The 22903-nt window shown below is 43.3% G+C and overlaps 1 protein-coding gene across 4 annotated transcripts in view; it reads left to right on the top strand.

The window, feature by feature from the left end:
- Nucleotides 1-19148: 19148 nt before the first annotated feature.
- RASGRF2 (Ras protein specific guanine nucleotide releasing factor 2) overlaps nucleotides 19149-22903 on the top strand; it is a 240895-nt gene continuing 237140 nt past the window's right edge. Inside the window, exon 1 of one of the 4 annotated variants that reach the window (XM_033409052.2) lies at nucleotides 19149-19870. In XM_033409052.2, coding sequence (XP_033264943.1) covers nucleotides 19583-19870 — 288 coding nt within the window. In that variant the 5' untranslated portion in view covers nucleotides 19149-19582. The remainder of the gene's footprint in view (nucleotides 19871-22903) is intronic. The other 3 variants (XM_004281652.3, XM_049707660.1, XM_033409053.2) reach the window with 3 other exon arrangements.

Below are 22903 nucleotides of genomic sequence, written 5' to 3'. Positions count from 1 at the left end.
CTCAGACGTGCTATCTTTTGAGGGTTAGGAGGCTCCATCGTGCTTTGCCTTTCTCAGATAACATTGTCAGGGAGCTTCTCTAGCTTGCTTCTTGCCCCCCAGATCCTTACTGTTGTGTCTCATCCAGGTCTGTCTTCCTTAGTTCAAATTACATATGCTCTGGTTTCTGATAAAAGTCAGATTATGTCCATTGATCATTTAAAGAAATGGCTTCAGTGGTGACATTTATCTTCTGTTAAAAGAGCCTTTTAAGTTTCATGCTGCTGTGGATCGGCCACAGCTAAGCCTGGAAAAAAGTAAAACCTAAAGTAAACCGAACCCTATAAATTCTGTTGTTATTTGGACAACTGGGGACTTCCCTGGCAGTCCAGTGGTTAAGACTCCATGCTTCCAATGTAGGGGGTGTGGCTTCAATCCCTGGTTGGTCCGCATGCTGTGACATGCGGCCAAAAAAAAATAAAAAATAAAGCAGCCTTTACAGGCTAGGACTATTTGGACGATTGAGTTCTTATATAAATTCTGAAAGGTGAAAGGCAGGGTCATATTTATACTATTGTTCAATATACAGCCTGGAACCCACAGGAGAGATGTGACCGTGAGCTCCTTCAAGCCACCTTTCTTCTCGTTTGAACCTTTCCCTAGCAAAACTCCTCTCCGATGGCCAAAGTCAGGTGCCTCACCTTCTTTATGTTCTGAGACCTATGGCTTCAGGTGAACTTTTTTTTTTTTTTTTTTCCGGTACGCGGGCCTCTCACTGTTGTGGCCTCTCCAGTTGCGGGGCACAGGCTCTGGACGCGCAGGCTCAGAGGCCATGGCTCACGGGCCTAGCTGCTCTGCGGCATGTGGGATCTTCCCGGACCGGGGCACAAACCCGTGTCCCCTGCATCGACAGGCGGACTCTCAACCACTGCGCCACCAGGGAAGCCCCCAGGTGAACTTTTAAAGGTGCCCTAGAGTTAAAAATAAGAATGAAAAGATTAACTACAGCTAATATGCATAATGTACTTAGTATGCCAGGCTAAGCGATGTAAGTGATCATTAACTACCCTTTAAAGGACGTCCTAGGGTCCTGAGTGGTTAATTCCCTTGGGTTATTCACTTAGCCAGCAAGTGGCAGATTTGGGATTTGAACATTGAACCTTGAACACGAGGGGTTTTTTTCCATCAGAATCCGTGTGTCTACAAGTTACCGAACACTGTCTGTCTGGGCGGGTCCCTGTGCAATACCTTGCAGGGAAATTAGATCTATTATCAGCTATGATCGCTCTTCAAAACATCCACAATATGACTAGTAAGATAAAATATAAAATGGGAGTTACTGACCTCCAAAAAAGTAATATTTCAAGAGATGTTGCCTGCAATACATATTGGTCGTCAACTACATCTTACCAATTCTAATTGCCATGGGAGTTCAGAGGAGGCTAAGGGAGTATAGGGTTAGAGTAGGGGCCTCAGGGCAGAGGTGGGGCTTAGTTGGCCTGTGGAAAAGATCAGATTTCCCAGTTTTCCCAGATGGTGGACTTTTCCAGGTGAGAGCAGGGCCAACCCTAAGGGTTAGGGCAGGTGAGCACAGTGTGCTGGACACAGATTGGACTAGAAAGACCCTCGCAGGGCAGTTTAAGGAACTTAGATATTATTCTCCAGCCTACAAGGAACCACTGAAGGTTCTGATCAGGAGATGGATGCAAACAAAATGATTCATTTGCTCAATCACTTAACAGAGGGTGGAACAGGACAATTGCTGATATTTATCATGCGTGTAGCTGCCCAACATGTTTTTTTTTTTAAATTAATTAATTAATTAATTTTTGGCTGTGTTGGGTCTTCACTTCTGTGCGAGGGCTTCCTCTAGTTGTGGCGAGTGGGGGCCACTCTTCATCGCGGTACGCAGACCTCTCACTGTCGCGGCCTCTCTTGTTGCGGAGCACAAGCTCCAGACGCTCAGGCTCCGTAGTTGTGGCTCACGGGCTTAGTTGCTCCGTGGCATGTGGGATCTTTCCAGACCAGGGCTCGAACCCGTGTCCCCTGCATTGGCAGGCAGATTCTCAACCACTGCGCCACCAGGGAAGCCCCCAACCATGTATTTTTAAGTAAACATTTTTGTTGAAATATAATGCACATACAGAAAAGTGCACACATCAAAGCATACAGCTCTTTAAATTTTTGTAACATGAAAAACCTGTGTAACCGGCAACTACATCACAATTTAGAAAACAGCCATCACCCAGAAGGCTCCCTCCTATACCCACCCAGTTAATAATTTCCCAAAGGTCACCACTATTCTGATTTCTATCACCATGCCTTAGTTTTGCCTGCTCTTTAATTAATACATAAAATGGGATAATATACGACATACTCTTTAGTGTTAGACTTTTTTCTCAACATAAGGGGAAATTTTGTGAGAACTATCCATCCTGTTTCTTGTAGCCATACTTCATTCATTTCACTGCTGTATATTATTCCACCGTATGAATATACCTCAGTTTGTATTTCTGATAGCGAAGGGCAGTTGGGTTGTTTCCAGTGTCGGGCTATCACGAATGATGCTGGCACGAACATTCGTATACCCAGCATCTTTTTCAAACCCAGGTTATGAGTTTCGTCTCCCCAAAGTAGAAATCAGAACTCAATTATCCACTTCCCTGGCAGCACTGGCATGTGACCTCGGCTCCGCCAGTCAGACATACCTACCCATGACTTCAGGTAAGGAGAAAACCATGAGGAAGCAGCTGGCAAGAGTGGTGGAGAGTGACCAAGAGACTCTGCCCTTCCAGGGACAGAGTGGCAGTGGTGATGCCCTGTGGACGACACCTGCGAGGCCAGCACCAGATGTGGCATGTCTCACCTTGAGGCAGTCCTGGGAGGTCCCCAGCTATTGTTCCTGGCTCCATGCCCCAAACTTTGAAGCCTCGTTCTCTTACCAGGATTCTCTGAACCTCTTTATTAAAATCCTATTTTGCGGGCTTCCCTGGTGGCGCAGTGGTTGAGAGTTCGCCTGCCGATGCAGGGGACATGGGTTCGTGCCCCGGACCGGGAAGATCCCACATGCCGCGGAGCGGCTGGGCCCGTGAGCCATGGCCGCTGAGCCTGCACGTCCGGAGCCTGTGCTCTGCAACGGGAGAGGCCACAGCAGTGAGAGGCCCGCGTACTGCAAAAAAAAAAAAAAAAAAAAAATCCTATTTTGCTTAAAGAACCTAGAGTGTGTTCTATTACTCATGAAGAGAAGTACTATTAGAACAAGACTAGATAAGCCTCATTTGACTAGTATGGGAACAGGAGATGTAATGTCCCTTTTACAAATATGGACAAGTCCATAGAGTCAGACTGCCTGAGTTCAAATTCTATATGATTCATGAGCTCTGTGTCCTTGGGTAAGTTACTCAACCTCTCTGTGCCTAAAGTTCTTCATTGTAAAATAGTGGCAATAATAAAATGCAGGTCAAAATGTTGTGGTGAGGATTAAGTGAGTTAATTTATGAAAAAGACATGGACTGACACCGAGCACATAGTAAGTGTGTTTGCTGCTATTACTATTACTTGTGACATTACCATGCCCCTGGGCTTTTTCAGATGAAAACTTACTTTGTAGGAAAATGCCAGCTAGGACTAAATGACTCACCTGAGCAGGGTTATCTGCACAGCAGGAATCTCCAGTATGTTTATTTTATTTATTTATTTTTAAACATCTTTATTGGAGTATATTTGCTTTACAATGGTGTGTTAGTTTCTGCTGTATAACAAAGTGAATCAGCTATACAGATACATATATCCCCATTTCTCCTCCATCTTGCGTCTCCCTCCCACCCTCCCTATCCCACCCCTCTAGGTGGTCACAAAGCACCGAGCTGATCTCCCTGTGCTATGCGGCTGCTTCCCACTAGCTATCTTACATTTGGTAGTGTATATATGTCCACGCCACTCTCTCACTTCGTCTCAGCTTACCCTTCCCCCTCCCCGTGTCCTCAAGTCCATTCTCTACATCTGCATCTTTATTCCTGTCTGCCCCTAGGTTCTTCAGAACCTTTTTTTTTTTTTTTTTTAGATTCCATATATATGCGTTAGCATACGGTATTTGTTTTTCTCTTTCTGACTTACTTCACTCTGTATGACAGACTCTAGGTCCATCCACCTCACTACAAATAACTCAATTTCGTTTCTTTTTATGGCGAGTAATATTCCATTGTATATATGTGCCACATCTTCTTTATGCATTCATCTGTCCATGGACACTTATGTTGCTTCCATGTCCTGGCTATTGTAAATAGAGCTGCAGTGAACATTGTGGTACATGGCTCTTTTTGAATTATGTTTTTCTCAGGGTATATGCCCAGTAGTGGGATTGCTGGGTCATATAGTAGTTCTATTTTTAGTTTTTTAAGGAACCTCCATACTGTTCTCCATAGTGGCTGTATCAATTTATATTCCCACCAACAGTACAAGAGGGTTCCCTTTTCTCCATACCCTCTCCAGCATTTACTGTTTGTAGATTTTTTGATGATGGCCATTCTGACCAGTGTGAGGTGATACCTCATTGTGGTTTTGATTTGCATTTCTCTAATTATTAGTGTTGAGTATCCTTTCATGTGTTTGTTGGCAATCTGTATGTCTTCTTTGGAGAAATGTCTCTTTCGGTCTTCTGCCCATTTTTGGATTGGGTTGTTTGTGTTTTTGATATTGAGCTGCATGAGCTGCTTGTATATTTTGGAGCTTAATCCTTTGTCAGTTGATAATCTCAATAGATGCAGAAAAAGCTTTTGACAAAATTCAACACCCATTTATGATAAAAACCCTGCAGAAAGTAGGCATAGAGGGAACTTACCTCAACATAATAACGGCCATATATGACAAACCCACAGCCAGCATCATTCTCAATGGTGAAAAACTGAAACGATTTCCCCTAAGATCAGGAACAAGACAAGGTCGCCCACTCTCACCACTATTATTCAACATAGTTTTGGAAGTTTTAGCCACAGCAATCAGAGAAGAAAAAGAAATAAAAGGAATCCAAATCAGAAAAGAAGTAAAACTGTCACTGTTTGCAGATGACATGATACTATACATAGAGAATCCTAAAGATGCTACTAGAAAACTACTAGAGCTAATCAATGAATTTGGTAAAGTTGCAGGATACAAAATTAATGCACAGAAATCTCTTGCATTCCTATACACTAATGATGAAAAATCTGAAAGAGAAATTAAGGAAACACTCCCATTTACCACTGCAACAAAAAGAATAAAATACCCAGGAATAAACCTACCTAGGGAGACAAAAGACCTGTATGCAGAAAACTATAAGACACTGATGAAAGAAATTAAAGATGATACCAACAGATGGAGAGATATACCATGTTCTTGGATTGGAAGAATCAACATTGTGAAAATGACTCTACTACCCAAAGGAATCCAGTATGTTCAGTTCAAAATAATGGAGAGAGGTAGCCACAGTGGTCAAAGCAGCTGGGTAGAGATGCCCTTGACTGAGGCTTGCAAGTCTCACTTCCAGAGTGCTAAAGGCTCACCCTGCTCGTCATCACTCTCTTCTCTTTATTTCTGCCCTCCTCAAACTCCAGTACCTGTTTTCTCTACATGAAATCAAGTGTGTGTGTGTGTGTGTGTGTGTGCATGCGTGTGTCCCCGCCAGGCTCTGGGTCTTACATTACCATCTAGAGTCCGTACTTTTCCATTGAAGCCTCATTGTTTTTTAGTAATTTCTAAATCTAGAGAGGAGACCTCCTTTGTGGGACGCAGAGGCTTGCTCAGTAGATTTTCACCTCTTGGGCAGGGATGCCCTCATTTTGTGGGGTAGGTGGGGTTGCAGTATGGTAAGCCAGAGAAAGCATCAGAGACTCCTTCCTAAGAGCCAGGGTGCCCCACAGCAGGGATTGCCACTGTCAGGGCAAGTCCTACCATGTGACAAATCTGAACAAGGGTCTGGGTCTGGGATGTGGGGCAGAAGTGTACACTCCCTTCTCTGAGTTCTTCCCTTGGAAGTAGTCCAACTGCCCTGACTCAGATGGGGTAGCAATTGAGCAGTGAGTATAACCCTCTTGGGGGACCAGGACTGTCCCTCCTTCACACATTCCCCCCTGTTTTCCCTACTAGCAAACTCCAGTTTCTCAGTTTGAGTGGCCTGATTTCCACTTCAAAAAATGTGTTCAGCACAGGTGGGAGTTATCAGTCTGAGAGGGCAGAAAAGAGGGAAGGTGGTCCTCCCCTGAGCCTAATCTGGGGTGTGAGCTGCACTGAATTCTGTAGAATAGAAGGGGTAGGGCACATGGTTGGAGAAAGCACAGGGGTGGTTCCCACTGCCAGCGTACCAGCAGGTCTTATCCATATAAGTCCAGATGCTCCTTCAGCTGTATTGAGCCACTCAGCCTGAGACCATGGGACCAGCTGTACTGGGTCCAGGGGTGTCAAAGTTGAGAACAGCTGAGGCCCTGTCCTGGGGAAATTTGCACTATGAGGAAAGAACTGGACAAGAACACAAACAACTGCAGTATGAAGAAAAAAACAGAATGAAGTACCTATAAAGGGCTAGACTAGTGATTGGAGAATCATGTAGTTTCTTCGACGCTGCCCTTTACTGTTTCCTGATTGTGTGCTTAACGCTAGAGATACTAATCTTTTCCTAGTGTATCACACCAACCTCGTTATACTGCACATGACAGAGAACCGAACTGAGAATGCAGACTTCAGTGCTGGTTTAATCCAGAGGTTCAGCAATGTCACCGATCCTCCCACTCCCTGAACCCTTTTCAAACATGTCTTTCCATTTTGTCTTCCGCAGCACTGATCCCACCCTATGGCTGGCTCTCCTCATGGTTGCAAGATGACGGCTGATGTTCCAGAGGCTCCTTGGCTCTCATCCACATCTAAGCAAAGAGAAAGCCTTAGTCTTTGCCCTAGAATTTCAACTCACTCTGGTTGGACTGGCTTAGATCGATCACTCTGAGTGGGAGAGGTGGAACATGCTGGTGGCTTGAGCAGATTAGAGCCCACTCCTGGAAATACTCTTACTTTTAGGGTACTGTTAGGGAAGAGAAGTGGAGAGGGATTTGGGTAGCAATTACTAATGTTGGTCATAGCTAGGTTCGTGCAGATGAGCCTTTACAACGCCCAGGATTGGGACCTCTGTTGAGGCTCAGAAATGAGTAAGACAGGGTCTCTGGCCTCAAGGATCTTAACGTCCAATATCAGAGACAGACATGTAAACAGATAATTCCCAAACTGCAGTAAATGCTAAAAGAGAGATAATGCAACTAGAGCACATGGAAAGAAAACTATATCCAGCTGGAGGTTCAGCGAAGCCTCCACCGGAGAAAAATAAACAAGCCATGTCTTGCAGGATAAGCAGACACTTGTCAGGTGAAGACAGAAGGCTGCTCTTACAGAAGCAAATAAAGAGCTAGAGGCATGAAACAGTCACTTACTCGACAAGCACTGCTGAACGTCGTAAAAGCTGAGATCTACCAGAAATACGGAGATACTGGAGATTAATATTTGAAGTGCCTGGAGATTAAAATTTGAATTTTAAAGTTCCTGGAGATTAATATTTGAAGTGGTAGGAGACAACCCAGGAATCAAGACCAGGTCACAGAGGACCCTCTGTGCCAGGGGAAGAAACTTGGGCTTTATCCAGTGAGAGATGGAATTTGAGTCAGGGAATCTGATGTGGACTTGTGCTAAAGAATTTCACCTAATCAGTTTCAGCAAGTCTCTCCTGTACTTAGTCTTATAACTCACCAGCCTGGAAAATACAAACTATGAACTATGATTTGGCTCTCTTTTTATTAATCATCCAGCTCAGTCACCTTGTTTTTCTGATGGCCACAGGGAAAACTCATTTTGGCCTTTTGTCTTGTCTTGCATTATAAATAGTTGTGTATTTGCTTGCCCTCTCGTTTAAAATGGGAAGCTATTGGAGGTTCTTGAGTCTTACTCCTATTTGTTTCCACCATCACCACCAAAACAAGTAAGAAGTTGATAAATGTTTATTGAGTTGACCTCCTGATGATCTGGGTCACAGAGGCCATTCAGCTGGTTACAGAATAAACTTATTTCTAGTTTGGGAGAATAGGGTTGGGAGTTTTGGAGAGCTGCATTCAAGGCTGTACGTTTTGAAATCTAGGGCTGGAGTACCCAGTGCTGAGAGCATGCCACTGGTGTGCTCATGAAGCAGAGGGGTAGATATTTTTGGGGTGTTTGCCAATCTTGGGCCTGCTGGCTCTCACATTCACTTCTTGCCCTCACCCTGCTCTGCATGTGTCTGCCAGGCTCAGGGTGAGTTCAGCCAACGAGAGACATTGGTGAGTTTGAAGGCAGGAGAGAGTAAACAAGTTCTTTCTCTCTCTCCCCCATCTCTGCCTTGGCTAGTGTCTGCAGCAATAGCTGAGTCTCTTCCATGGCTTCAGCTCCTGCCAGGCAAGCCCACAAGATTCCAGCTTCTGCCAGGTGACTCCAGGTGCCCAGGAGTTCATCTTCTCCCTTTGTCTCCACAGCCCAGAAGTTGTACTGACTTCCTGCAGTTCTTAGTCTCAGAGTTTCCACTCTGAACCCCATTTGACCCCTTTGGTCTTCTATCCCTGAATTAAATTCTCTCTATTTAAAATATTCAAATTTTCCTTACTGGATCCTGAATGATATAAGATCTCCCCATATCCCTCCCCCCAATTCTTTTAACTATATATTTTGCCTAGAATTCAATGTTACACTCCACCTCTCTTCCCCTCCCTCCCTCCAATTTTTCCTCCTTTTGATCCAGGACTTTCAGGCTGCTCTATTTCTCCTGTTAGGAAGGCATATGCATTCACACAAAGGTGTGTGCCCCTACTGAGAGTATATGCATTTTTAATAAATGCACAGGGATATAGTAATAATAAACTCAAAGTGATGACTCACAGATGGTGGAATTTCTCTTCCTTAAGTGTCCTTCAGAGGCCCATGCTGTCTCTGCATACTGCCACTTCTAGGTTTTGTGTGAGCATCACTCTGCCCCTCACAGCATTCCTCGGTCCAGATGTCTATCCTTGGCCCCTAGGAATGTGGATGGAGCACTGAAGTCCACCTCTGGCCCTGGAAAATCAATTCAGAGCACATGCTTTGCTAGTGGTTGGTAAGTAAATGCCTTTTTCAAATATAAAGTACACACCTGTTGTTATTCATTGTATACGTTTTAAAATAATTTTTACCAAAGTCCACACAAATAATAATAATCCACATTATAAAATTATCTTCCCATACTACTTGAGAACTAAGACTAGCAGTTACAGAATCTCATTTTCTTTGCCTCAGGCAAACATATGCTACTCTATGTGTGTTTTTGACTCTGACACATTTATGAACATGATAATTTTACCATTTGAAATAAACTATGGAAATTTAACTGCATAAAGATTTGATAATAAGCTCCAGGATAGTAAGTCTTAGGTCATTGGTAACTTGCCACTTCCACCCTCAAGTACTCAGATGGACTTGAACTCTCAATGGCCTTAAAAAACAAACAGTTCTTGGGAACAAAGAAGTCATGCAGTGGCTCCAGGATAAGGGAGGTCAGTCATCTCATTTGTTGGGGACTGGGGGGTTTCCAAGATGGAGAACTTTCAATGCTAAAACCAGGAAGTCCTGGGCAACCTGCGACAAGGTGGTAACCCTGTGAAGACCAGATTTCAGGGGAGAAGCAAGGCTCTGAAACTCACAGCCAATGTGCTATGATTGACCAGGCTGCTATGTAGAAGAAAAGTAGCTCCCTGATTGGCTATGGAGGCTGACACCCAGAAGGAAAGCAGCTCTCTGATTGGCTGTTCATGGCTGGGTGAGGTTAGTCTTTTAAGGGCACAGTGCTGTGGATATAGGTGAAATAACCCAATATAAGACAGATTGAGGAAAAAATAGACAAAGAAGAGTAGTGAGAGGGTGTGAGAGGCGCAGTAGTCACCAGGCAGCCTGCAGTGGATCCTGGCAGAGTAAGAAAGAAAATGAAGAGGAAGAAGACAAGCGGTTTTACTGTGCAGGCCCAGATGAGATGAATGGTTTTGTACAGGCATATATGTCTCAAAGGCCTAGGGCAGTGGTTCTTAACCCTAGCTAGGCATTCAAATTACTTGGAAACTTTTGAAAATGCAGATGCCTGAGTTATACCCCAGAGTAATTTGAATTAGAATTTCTGGGGGTGGGCAGAGTCACTGGTCTTTTTTAAAAGCTCCCATGATCTTAATATGCAGCTAAGGTTGAAAACCACCAACCCTACACATCTCTTTGTGTATGTCTAGACACCAACAGTCATGGAGGGTAAATAGGAAACATGTCTGTTAATATCTAGACTGATTATGATGCTTTCATACCGCCATCGGTTGACTGTAGAAACCTTGCCATCTCAAAATGTTTTCTTTGCAATATGTACATATATCAAATCATGACATTGTACACCTGCAACTAATATAATGTTATATGTCAATTATATCTGAATAATTGCTAAGAGGCCACTGGGGTGCTTCCTTCTGAGGGTTCACCAAAAGATCTGCATATGGTCTCCTGCACCAGCCTCCTCATTGAGTTGCCAGCCCCAGGGACCTTTGTCTAGTGTCTCCTTGAAGCTGGAATCACCTCCATGCAACTATGGGCCGCTGCCCACCCTCAGGCCAGTGGGAAATGAGATTGGCAAGGGGAAGCACCACTCACCTTTACCACCCCGTCTCAGTGACGGAATCGTTCCTTTCTTTCATTTCCCTCAGAACAGAGAACAGAGGGTTCCGACAAAACAGAGAATGTAGATGTTAACATGGAGACTAACTTAGGAGTTCCCTGCTGGAGAAAAAGTTTCTCTCTCCCTTTGACACAAACCTTTCCTCTTCAGTTCTCACTTGTCCTAGAATCAACCTCCTCTCAGGATGATTTTATGAAAAGAAGAATCACTCTCATTTGGAAAAAACACATGCCCTACCATGAGGGCTTATTTTAAGGCTCTAATGGGACTTACTAGCGTCTGTGGTCTTTGGTGTGAAATAACACAGCTCGGGTAGGGAGGACATCAATGGTCCGGACCACAGTGAGGCTCTGCCGAGCTTGGTGCAGCTCCTCTTCAGTCTCTCCTCCATGTGGGTTGAAGCTCCTACCCGTCTTTTACTTTGTAGATATCCTAGCAACATGAATTCTTCATCACCTATGAGCAACCGCCAAATAACTTCTCAAGAACGAAGACAGAACTTCTACCTCCTGCCTTAAACAACCACAATCTAGGACAAAATAGATGAAGCAGTGGTTTCCAGACACAGAACAATAGGCAGGAAGGGACTGTGATCCTTGAGTGAGGGAGGCAAGCGAGATGAGCCCTACAAGTGCCACCTCCTCCCCACTCCCCCGCCATCCTGGCGAGAGTTGCCAGGCTGCGGCCCTGAAAGGCAGAACCCAGAGAAGGCCTGGTGGCCTCACTGAGCTGAAGAGACAAGATTTAGAGTTCAGGGAAGCCAGTGGCTAGAATACACAGGACAGGTTGCTGGAGAGGAGACAGCTGCCTAAAGAGAGAGCTCCAAATCCGCAGAAGGTTCTCCTCCAGTCTTTAGCTGAGTTCAGATCAGCTCATGTGTGCGAGAAAATGACTAAGGCCAGAAAAAAAAGTCCAGAGAGAAGCAAGAGGAAAAGTCTCCAGAGTTCACACCACTTCCTAGTAGTCAGAATAGAAATATCACCTAACACAAGGAATATGAAGTAGAGTCCTCAACTGGGTGAGCCAAACTAACTTATATGAAAGGCTGTTCTGAACCTCCTTAAAGGAGCTTAAAAATAAGCCTTCTATGGATCAAACTGTTTTCAAGTTACTTAACTGAGTTCCAGAACAAAGGCAAAAATATTTAAAAGAGTATATTACAACAAACAAACAAACACAATGAGAACAACAGAACTGAAAATGTAAAGTTCACAGTGTCTGGCATCCAACCCAAAATGGCAGACTCAGGAAAATGTGGCTCATAGGAAAGAGAATATGTAATTAATAAGAGCAGACCCAGAAATGACATAAATGACAGAATTGATGGATAACAACATTAAAACAGCTATTATAAATATACCCCATATGTTTGATAAGGTAAAAGAAAGCATGAGTGTGATGAAAAGGAAAATGGAAGACAAAAAGACCCAATCAACCTTTTAGAGAAGAAAAATCTAATGTTTGAGATGAAAGATGCACTGTACGGGATTAACAGTAGATGATACATCATGATGAAGTAGAGCTTATCCTAGGAATGCAAGGTCTATTTAACACTATTACTTAAAACTATTGCTTCACCAGATTGAATGATTTAAAAAGTAAAACCATATGAACATAAGAAAAAGCATCTGCCAAAATTCAATATCCAATCATGATTTTTGAAAAAAAAACAACCCTGCAAACCAGGAATAGCTGGGAACTTCTTCAGCCTGATTAAGGGCATCTATGAAAAACCTACAGATAACATCACACCTGGTGAATCCTTTCCTCCTGAGATAAGGAACAAGCAAGGATGTACATTCTCACCTCTTCTATTTAACATTTTTTTCTAGAGGTCTTAGCCATAGCAAAAGGCAAGAAGTAGAAATAAAAGACATACTGATATGAAAGGAAGAAATAAAAGCATTTTTATTAACAGCTGACATGATTGTCTATGTAGCAAATCTTAAACAAGTCTGTGAAAAGGTTATAAGAACTTATGAGTGAATATAGTAAGGTTTCAGGGTACAAGATCAACGTCAAACTAAATTTTATACCTATATACTGTCAGTGAGCAACCAGAAAATAAATTAAAACATACCATTTACTATTTATTGTTGACTGTTTGTGTCCACCCTCATCCCCCATTCATATATTGAAATCTAATCTCCAATGTGATGATAATAGCAGTTGGGGCCTTTGGGAGGTAAGTAGACCATGAGGGTAGAGCTCTCATGAATGAAATTGGTGCCCTTATAAGACAATGAAGGGACCAAAGCTCTCTCTCTTTACCCTATGAGTATATGAGAAGTCCACTGTCTGCAACCAGGAAGAGGACTCTCACTGGACCCAACCATGTTAGCACCATGATCTTGGACTTTTAGCTTCTGGGACGTGAGAAATTTCTGTTGCTGACAAGCCACCCAGTTTATGGTATTTGGTTAGAGCAGCCTGAGCTAAGACACTATTGCATCAAAAAATATGATATACTTAGAATAAATTAGACAACAGTTGTGTAAGACCTGTACACTGAAAACTATAAAACACTGCTGAGAGAAATTAAAGAAGACCTAAAATGGGAAGATACACCATGCTTATGGATTGGAGGGCTCAAGATTGTTAAGAGGTCAATTCTCTCCAAATTGACTTATAGATTCAATCTAATCCCAATCTAAACCCCAGCAATTTTTTTTTCAGAAATTTGTGATCTGAATCTAAACTTCGTATGGAATTGCGAGACTTAAAATAGCCAAAACAATTTTAAAGAAGGAGATGCAGTTTAATGTCTTAAACTATTGATTTTTTAAGACTTTTTAAAAAGTTCATCAAGACAGTGTGAAGTTGGTGTAAAGTTATATATCAATGTAAATTTGTATATATATAAAGACACACATCAAAGGAACAGAATACAGTCCAGGAATAGACCCACACATGTGTAGCCAACTGATTTTGGACAAGGGTGCCAAGGTAATTCCGTAGGAGAAGAATAATCTTTTCAACAAATGGTGCTGGAACAGTTGGATAGCCATATGCGGAAATACGAACCTCAATTCATACCTCATACCTTTGGATCATGGATCTAAATATAAGAGCTAACAACAGAAAACTTCTGAAAGAAAATACAGGAGAAAATCTTAGTGTTCTTAGGTTAATCCAAAGGACAACTCAAATGTCCATCAACAGGCAAATGGATGAACTCATACAACAGAATACTACTCAGAAATGAAAAGGAATAAACTATTGATAAGCTCATCAAAACGGATGAATCTCAATACCACTATGCTGAGTGAAAGACGCCAGACAAAAAGACTACATACTGTATGAGTCCATTTTATAAAATTCTAAAAAATGCAAACTAACAGTGACAAAGTAGACCAGTGTTTGCATGGGGATGAAGGGGAACGAGGGGTGGGAAGGAAAGAATTTCAAAGGGGAATGAGGAGACTATTGGGAGTGATGGAAATGTTTGTTATTTTGATTGTGGCTATGGGTTCATGGATATACAAGTATGTCAACATTTATCAAATAATATTCTCTAAATATGTGCAGTTATTGTAGGTCATTTATACCACAAGCCTGCTTTTAAAAAGTACAAAGGACAGTGTATAGTATAATGAACTTTAAATCCACAGAGAAATGTATCAGTCAGGGCAATTAACACTAGTTGTAACAACAAACCTAGTATCTCTGTGTTTTGATAAAACAAAAGTTTATGTTTTGCTTATGTCACAATGTCACATGGGTTGGGCTGTTCCTGGCAGCTCGAAGCCATGCAGTGACTCAGGGACTGTGGCTTCTTCTATCTTGTGGCCCCGTTGACTTCAATATGTGTCTTTACTCTTACCAAGGAGAAGAGAGAGCAGAGATGATCCTGACCAGACCTAGAAGGAGGTGCCCATCACGTCTGCCCACATCCCTTAGGCCAAAACCCATTTATAAGATAAGAAGGGCTGGGAAATAGAGTCCTCTCCATGCCAGGAGAGGACAGTAGTGCTTTTATTTCTGTATCAAGCCAGTCTCTGCCAGAAGAAAAAGAAACATCTCTTCCTAGAGTACCTATGCACACAATAACAGGTATTACAAAAGAATGCTGAGCTTTTGAGCCAAAACACTCACATTTAGATCCCTTCACAGTTTTCTCCCACAATGATGAGAGGGCATTTGCTTCATATTTCTGAACTGAAGAGCCTATTAAAGGGCTTCTTATGAAGGAACGGTTTCTACACCAAAGGGGAACCCAAGGCTCCAGATCCTAAGAGACAGAAAATTGTTTATGGTTTTCAAATCACTCCCACAGCCTCACCCACTCCTTTTCTACTTCTTATCCCCAAGGTTTCAAAACTTTCAGAGTTCAGTCTAAGCAAAAGCATACAGCCTGTGCCCTACCCCATTTGCACCTGCACCTACAGCATGAGGAGAAACTGAATCCAGCAAGATGACACAGAGCCACCAAGAACATCTGCTCAGTCTTTAGTGGGACAGAGAAGAATAAAGAGACTCCTTGCTGAAGCAGCCAGATAGCCCCACTGTGTGACCATTTGGACAAGCAGTTGACCGTGATAAGGTTGCATTCAATCTTATCATTATCAGCTGTGTGACCGTGACAGGGTTTCACCAGGTGTATTTCCCTGTAGCACATTCTTCCGTGGCAGTGAATCTTCTCCAAACTCAGCAGTGCTTCTCACTCAGGTGTACGTGGTCCTGGGGCACATGATGACCTGACCTGTCAGAATGTTCCTGGCACTTACCTATAGGGGCCTACAGCTGGCTCTGCTTAGAGTGAGATGATCTGAGTGTTGAGCTTCCAAGTCCATATTGGTAAGTTGACTGACAGAGTTCTTCTGAAACAGTTTTGGATTTGCATCCTGGATTTTGAGTGTAATATATGCAACGTGTGTGTGAACCATTCCATTTAGTCTTTTTAGCCCTACCACTCCACTGAAACCATGGTTGTCACATCACAAACAATCCCCTCATTGTCCAAACTCAATGGTTAGCATCTAACTTAACATCAAAGAAGCACGTGATGCAGCTGATCACTCCCTCTTTCTCTAAACACCTTCTTTACTTAGCTTCTGGGATACCACGCTCTCCAGGCCCTGCCTGCCTGATGCTTCTTCACTTTCTTGCCTGCTGTCCTCCTAACCTTTGAATAGTATTTGACCACAGAGCTCTCCTGGGATGTCTTCTCATGCGTGAATTAGGGATTTGGAAAAGCTATGGATTAGGTTCTATTCATGTAGAAGGAGCTCCCCTACTCCACCTCCCCAACCTTAATAGCTTTGGACAACTCAGACGAAAATTTCTCTTTTCCTTCCTTCTTTCCTTCCTCCCTCCCTTCCTTCCTCCTTCCCTCTCTCCCTCCCTTCCTTTCTTGTCAAATTATCTGGAAATCATCTCTCTCTACAAGTAGTAATTAGGGTTTCCAGATATGATAGTTCATCGCTAACTTTTTTTCTCTTAACTTGCCTAGAAAAAGTCAAAGAGGACACTCTCATCATTATCAGTGAGAAATGCACTGTTGTTCTCGAAAATCAACTTAAACGGACCCTTTTGGGAAAGAGTCCATGAAATGCAAGAAGGAAAAATAATGAATTCATAGAAGAGCTTGTTTCCACCCACTTGGAACACAGTCCCTTTTGCCAGCCTGTTTGATCAGCTGGGAGGAAAAGCATCCTCATTTACATAACCTCCGGGCCCTTTGTTTTTCAAGATGGCACCATTCCAGGGGTGCAGTTTCCATATGGATGAAGGAAGCTAAAAGTCCACAAATGCCCATCAGGCAGTCACTGGATATAGCTTCTCTAGAATGTCCAGGAAGTTTTGGTTGTTTCCGGCTCTTACAGTCTTACAGAATGATCTAATGTTTGCTAATGTGTGTGCCCTCTTTAATAATTCAGCGACCGAATATTAAATTAATTTGGGAAATATTTATGAATCGCATAGATACCTACTGCACATAAGCTCTCCTACTGGGTAGTGCAGCTGTGCCTTGGAGGAACAGTTAGGTGAGAAGTGCCTAAACATTAAATCCTATTCCCAGTAGACTAAGCACCTAGGGGCAGTGGCAAAGTCTTTTCCCTATATCCTCTACATCACTTAAATATAGTGTTGAGGACATAAACAGGTGATCAATAAGTAGTTCTCCCAGTGAATTTCCATAATTGAAACCCATAATGGTCACCAGCCAAATTTTGGAAGAAATCAGAGTTCCTTTCTCTTGCTATCGGGGGGCATATGATGGCCACAACACCGTCCATGGTGGGAAGTGATGACACACCAGAGGCTGAGAAGAATACTTCCTGTGGTTCAAATCAAAGGATATTTGAGAAGACAGAAGGGATAAATAAGCACTGAAATTAGCCTCAACACCAGAGACATTGCTTATTGGGGAAAAAAAAAGTTTCACATCTGAAAAAACACAAGTGGTTAGGAGTTCTGAATACTCATTGCAAAACTGTTTTTGTACTGAATTCACACACTTAATGGTTTCCACTCAAAAATGGAGCTCGTCAACTATACTGCTGTCAACTCGCTTATGGGGTTTAGATCACAGAGAAGGCAATGAAAAGCCTCCTGAGGCAATTGCCATCTTTTCTGCATCTAGAATCTGGCTCAAAACCTTGTCCACATTTACTTAGTGTCTCTATGCTTGTATCTCCTCTAAAGAACAATGCAAGCTCCCAGCTGAGTTAAACCCAAATCTGCAAAGCACTGTCCTTTAGATATTTAAAAATATGTAAAGGAAAATGACCACAGTGCTCATACTGTAATTTCAAATGGCAATTTCCCTATTGTATAGTTTTTTATAGTGATTTTTTTTTTGAGGTAAAATGGAAACACTCAGCTGCTCAGTGAGGCAGGGTTAAAATATTCTGCAAAAACACAACTTACAGCAGAACCCCTGGACTACCAGTTAATGAACTCACAACTAGTGGTACAAGACAGGTGTATTGTGGCAGATTCATGGCCCAGAAAAGGATTTTATTATTATCATTATTATTTTGTCTTTAACAATAAATACGTTGACAAACCATTTTTATGATAAGTGACTAAGGGGACTAAAAAATGTATATAGCAGAATCAAACACTGGTACTCCCTGGAGTGTTCACTAGCTTTCTCTCACAGCTGCTGTGCACATCATTTCTTTTCCACTTATATTGTATACTAGGGGTCCTGGTTTTCTGGCTGAACCTGTGAGATTTATTTATCCAATGAATCCCAGTCCCAGCAAGGGTATCTAGTGAACCTACGACAACGTGGCCTCTGAGGAATCGATTCTGTCAGGGGCCACAAGTCTCCCGGTTTGGGTATTTTTTCCTGGTTGAAAACTCTGTACTTAAAATTTAGTCTCTTTCATCTTAATCCTGAGAAATCACAGTCATTGACAGGGAACAAACAGCATCCGATACCTTTCTGGGAACAGGAGAGTCACACTTGTTAACCTTCACCTCGAGTTTTAAATACAGCAGTGCAGGTACAGGTGGAAAAGTCAAGGTTGCCCGTTATGCAAAGCCATCCTGTGACTCCACCCACTGCCATGGAAACACAGTCGCGGATGAGTGTGAGGATGTGGATGTGGCAGGTGTGTTGTATGTGTCAGTGGGTTTGTGGAAGTGTATGAATTTGCATGAATGTGTATTTGTATGTTTGTGACTGCTTGTGTATGAATGTTATTTGTGTGTACTTTTGAGTGAATGTGTTCGTGCATTTGTGTGTTCGTGTATGTGTGTTCATGTATGTGTTTGTATATGATCATTTGTGAGAGTGTATGACCATGAATGTGTGAATATAAACGTGTTGTGTATGGGTGTGTATTTGTGTGCAGTTTGTATGGGTGTGGGTATGAGTGTAAAAGTGTGCATGTGTCTATATTGTGTGCATGAGTTTGGTTGAACGTGTGAATGAGTGTATGATTTGTGTGTGTAAATGTGTGTGGGCGAGCGTGTCAGAGTGTGCATGTGTGTGGTTGCCTACGTGTGTATTTGTAAATGGGTTTGTATTTCTGTGTGTTGGAATGCACGTTGTGGGTGTTATTTGTATACATGTGAGTGCATAATTTTCTGTGTGCTTAAGTATTGCATTGTGTATTTGTGCGAATATATTTGTGTGTTTTGGAGTGTGTGGTGTCTGTGACTGTGTATTTGTGTGTTCCTGTTTGTATGCGTGTGTGTAATTGTGCAAACGCAAGTGTTTGGACTGTGTGCACCCTATGAGTGTGCATTTGCCTGTGTTTGTGAGTCTATATACTTGTGTGTATGTGTGTGTGCGCGCGTGCTTTCGAGCGCGCGTGTGAGCGGGTGTGTGCCATCGCCGCACGCCTCCACCTCTGCGCGAACCGCCCCTTCGCGGCCGGAGCAGAGGCAGCGGCCTGGCCGGCGGGCGAGGGAGGGACGCGCGCCGCGGTTAAGCGGGCTGCGCCGCCGTCACCGCCGCCGCGCTGACTTTGCCCTTTAAATCGGTCTCCAAGCCGATTACAGCTGATCTCCCACGTGACGTTTTACCTTCTGTCTCCCGGAGCGAGTTGCCCGAGGACAGTCCTCCACAGGCTGCGGCGCGTCGCGCCGCCCCAGCCCGCCGCGGGGGCTCGGGCTCCCGCAACTTTGGGCAAAGCAACGGCGGCCGGCTGCCCTCGCGGGGCCACTCTCCACGCGGGCGTCGGGGGCTCCGGGGGCTTCGCTCGGCCGGGAGGGCGGCGGTGGCGGAAGACAACGTGCCCCGACCACAGCCCAGCGCCCCTCGGACCCGCGCCGCGCCGCGCCCGGAAGGCAGACGGCGTGCCCTGTGCGCGGCGCCCGGAAAGGGGGAGTCCTCCGCCGTCGGGAGCCGAGCGGGCGCGCCTTCGGACGAGCCGGCGGGAGATGGCCGCGAGGCAGGGGTGAGCCCCCAGCGCCCTCACCATGCAGAAGAGCGTGCGCTACAACGAGGGGCACGCCTTGTACCTGGCCTTCCTAGCCCGCAAAGAGGGCACCAAGCGCGGCTTCCTGAGCAAGAAGGCAACCGAGGCGAGCCGCTGGCACGAAAAGTGGTTCGCCCTCTACCAGAATGTGCTCTTCTACTTTGAGGGCGAGCAGAGCTGCCGCCCGGCGGGCATGTACCTCCTGGAGGGCTGCAGCTGCGAGCGGGCACTCGCGCCGCCCAGGGCCGGGGCCGGGCCGGGCGGCGCCCGGGACGCTCTGGATAAGCAGGTACCACGCGCCATCCCCTCCCCGTCTCCCTGCCTGCGGCCGCGGCAATACCCAGTTCTTCTAAGCCCAGAGGTCGAGGGCCCGATCCGACAGTGGGACCACCTTCCGAGATTTCGAGATTCCCCTGCGGCGTCTGTGGCAGGACAGCTCCCCTCCTCGGCCTCCCCATCTCCATCCCCGCCTTGTCGTGCATCTCCTTGTGATCCGTTGGAATAGGGGCTCGGCTTTATATTTTCCGAGACCCCGAAATCTGTCGGGTCATTGCAGCTTCCTTGCTAACCTTACATTGCTTCTCTTCAACCTGTTCGGAAGGACTTAGTGTGGCGACGCGGGTTGACACCTGTTGGATTTAGATTGGCAAGACGGAACTAACTTATTTGTAAAAGTTTGGTTTCTCAGTCACCCAGCTAGTGAGTGTAGGTTTCTTTGCCTGCAGATGTTTGATCAATGGCTGTGCAGGGAACAAGCGGGGCTCCCAGGACTGACGGGCACTTTCTGTTGGTCACTTTCAATCTGTCTTTGTGGTTTATGTCAGTTTACTTTAACATTTGGCCTGCTGTGTCTCATTATGAAGGTAAATGTGTATCCGTTTCCCTCAGGATTAATATTTGGTAGCCACATTCCTGCTATGTGTAAATATGCGGGCATTTTTAAAGAACGCTTCTGTATACTTTTAAATGAATGCTTTGAAAATGAATGTGACCTTTTTATTCTGGGTCATAATTTTATTAGTTTTGCTATGTTTTGCACTTAAGGAGGAAAAAATCCTCCAGATTTAGTAACTCCCGCCCCCCCCCACCGCCTCCCATTCCTGCAAGTGCGGAATTTGTATTTTTTTTCAATCACCATTTCTTATTAAAGTTAAAGCAGACTAATTTTATGCTTCCAAATGTTCTCACTTTGCTTCTAGATCTCCACCTTGAAAAAAAGAGGCTGATGGTCTTTGTTGTTGCATAAAAATTTTTAGCAGCTTAATTTTCCATGTAAGTCAGGCCAAACAGCTTCTACTGCAAATCCCTGAGGGCGGCTGTGAGAGGCGCTAGGGATGGAAAGATGAGTAAGATGCCTACATAACCCCTGGGGGCTCATAAAACAATGTGTAAAATTAAGAGGAGCTAAAACTAGATCAACCAGAAGTTTGATTTTTTTCACTGTGGTTTCACTATAAATCATTCAGACTTAACTGATTAAACTTGGTATAACACTTATACATCCAAAAATTTAAAAATATTCCCTTTGGTTTTTGAGGGCATGTTGAGAGTTCTTTGAAAAACTGATTTCCAATTTTGTAGATATAGATACTGGAAATATAAGTTTAAATTTCAAGTCAGGCATTTTAGAAATTAAACTGAGAGCAGGAGGAAGGGTTTTGAGGAAATAGGTAGAGACTTTTTTCAGGATCTATTTTTTTTTTCTTTTCTATTGGTGAGTTTTTTTTTTTTTTTTTTTTTTTAAGGCATGTGTTCCAAGGCCCATGGGAGCAAAAACCAGTAGGTTTTTAAAGTGTTATTACGTCTATACTAAAATAGGGTACTTGAAATTATTCTGAAGATACATCATTGACCCAATTACAAATAATTTTTTCTTTTTGTGTTTATAATAATATCAGGAGATAGCCACTTTTGTTATGAGCTGGGAGTGGGGAGTTGTTACCTGTTGCACCTTGACGTGGTTGTCTGACCTGTTAACATATGAAAACCAAGATTTTTCTACTTGGAGAATATCCAGACTCTCATCTTCAGGACAATTTTCTTTATACTTTATAAAGAAATGTAACCTCCAAATAGTTTGACTTTCATGCCACTTTCTAATGGAAGTCCTAAAAAGGTCCCCTTATTAAGAATTTTTTCTCTGTTTATCATCATACAAGTTATGAGTATTTCTCAATCATTTATACATCTCTTTGAGGTTAGAAATTAGAACCTTTGGTGTTTGTAGTAAAGCTGAGATGTAGAGAAGCAAGCACTCTGAAATGGATTAGGAGTTGGATTGGGAAATCTGTCAGTTTGTCTTGTGTTAGACATGCTTCTGTGACTTGGGTTGGCTTAGCAGGCTGATATTTTTTGTGTAACACTGTCTGTCTGGGTGTGTTTGAAGAATGAAGAAGAAACTGCAAAGATAAGAAAAAAAAAGTTTACCTTAAATCTACAGTTTATGCAGTTGGTTCTCTTTCAGTTAATTTGTATTGCTAATGTGCTCACTTCATCTCAGGCACCTAGACATGGTGGACCTGTGAAACTGGTGAGGTAGAGGGTGGATGTGAGGCGCTGAGCAGGGATCCTTTCAAGGTCTGCTTCTCCAAATATGCTTCTGGAACTTTCCACATATATGTCTCCATCAACCCCATAAACATACTTGAAGGTTAGGACTTGAAACGGGACTTAGGGAGGCAGAATGGGCTTCCTCCAGAATTTCTGTGTGACTTCTTAAAGGCAAATCTCTTAACATTTCCTCTGTTTTTTCTATTAATGAAATCTGTTTTCAGATGTGTTAATAAAAATTAAGAGTTTGGTTAGGATGATTTCTGAGTTATCTTCCAATAGTGACATCTCCTCTTTCTAAGATTATAACAAAAGTGTGAGCTTTTTGCTGTGCACAGGATGTGAAAGACAATTTCACAAGATTTAAAAATTATCAGTCTCTGTAATAAACACTGCATCTGAGTAGTTAAGGCCAAGCAGGTGATTGAAGTGCATATTCTGATAAATCCAGTCAGCAGATGTGCAAAACTATAGAAACATGACTGCTTGAGACAAAGACGTTCTTATCATTCATATTGGAGGGCGACACATTGTAATGACAGTGACAGTTGATGTAATTCTTGCTATAAAATGCCTCTAATCATTCTTGCCAGTTTAAATTCTATTTCTCCTTCAAATAATTTAAAAATTCTAATTAACTGTGGTAAGTTATAAGAAGAAAACATTCATTGGTTTGCTTCTTCTAAATAATAATTCAAAGTAAGTTGGTTGACAAAAGAAAATTAAGGTTTTTTCCTTTTTTCTTCTTTCCTTCCATCTTTCCTCCCTTCCT

This window comes from Orcinus orca, chromosome 3 (assembly GCF_937001465.1).
Source record: "Orcinus orca chromosome 3, mOrcOrc1.1, whole genome shotgun sequence".
Classification (NCBI taxonomy): domain Eukaryota; kingdom Metazoa; phylum Chordata; class Mammalia; order Artiodactyla; family Delphinidae; genus Orcinus; species Orcinus orca.
The sequence above is the reverse complement of the archived record's forward strand: the minus strand, read 5'-3'. Positions and strand labels throughout refer to the sequence as shown.